This window comes from Papilio polytes, unplaced genomic scaffold, assembly GCF_000836215.1.
Source record: "Papilio polytes unplaced genomic scaffold, Ppol_1.0 DF821670.1, whole genome shotgun sequence".
Taxonomy (NCBI): Eukaryota; Metazoa; Arthropoda; class Insecta; order Lepidoptera; family Papilionidae; genus Papilio; species Papilio polytes.
In genome coordinates, this window is record NW_013527534.1 from 1 (window position 1) to 1,057 (window position 1,057).

General features: G+C 35.0%; 1 protein-coding gene across 1 annotated transcript; it reads left to right on the plus strand.

The window, feature by feature from the left end:
• Positions 1–6: 6 nt before the first annotated feature.
• On the plus strand, positions 7–908 carry LOC106108318 (the record flags this gene model as incomplete). Its single annotated transcript, XM_013289450.1, has 2 exons — positions 7–54; positions 466–908. Coding segments are annotated over exons 1-2 (485 nt in total), but the record flags the coding sequence as incomplete, so codon positions are not given.
• Positions 909–1,057: the final 149 nt, after the last annotated feature.

The window sequence follows — 1,057 nt, forward strand, 5'->3', positions numbered from 1 at the left end:
ATGTCGGTTGCCATGGATACCGTACAGATGGAGACTGCACGACTGAACAACAAGGTCAGATATACGGATTATTCTTAACCGTCACCCCGCTATGTCCCCACGCGGGACAGGTGAGTATAAAAATGTTCATCCGTCCCATCTTTTGCGTCGAGGGGACGGTTGGAACTGATTTTGTTCCTTAACGGTTCCATCTGTCACCTTATTGGTGATAGTGGGACGGATGAAACTTTATTCTTATCTTTAATTAAATTAAAATTAATCTTTAATAACAATTAAGAATTAAAAAAGAAACAAAAGTGAGTAGTCTATATATCCTTCCAGACTATCTCTCTATCTCTATATATATCTTTACCAATTTCATCGAGATCCGTTCATCCGTTTAGGCTACTAACTCTAACATCCATCCATCCATCTAAACTTTCGCATTCATCATATTAGTATTATAACAAACAGTAATTTTTTCAGGAAGAAACTCTACAGAACCAAATAAAAGAAGCAGAACATACTTTAAGAAAGCGAGGAGAAGAAATGAGAAATCAGATAATGAACGAAATGGTACAATTAGAGTCTCGCTTACACTCTATGAGGATAGAAAGAGATGCGATAGAAAGAGAGAGAAGTGAATTAGAGAAGTTAAAAGAGATATGCGATAGTAATACTAAAATTAGTCTACACAATATGAAAGAAAGAGACGAACTGAATTCTCAATACAATTTGTTAAGAACTGAATTATCAAGTTTGAAGGGTTTCTCTACTAAATGTTTAGTGGAAACAGGGGTTATGACGGACACAGCTATGAACAATCAACAGGATATTGAACGTGTAAAGAGTGAAGATGCGATACGAAAACCAAATCAATTAGTGAATGATTTAAAGAAAATGAAAAATGTCAACTTCAATCAGGTAAAGTTAATTTAAGTATATGTTAAACTAGCTTTCGCCCGCGACTCCGTCTGCGTAGAATTAAAAAAAAATTATATAGCCTACATGTTCTTCCAGAATATCCTCTATATCTATGTCAAATTTCATCGAAATCTGTTAAGCCGTTTAGGCTACA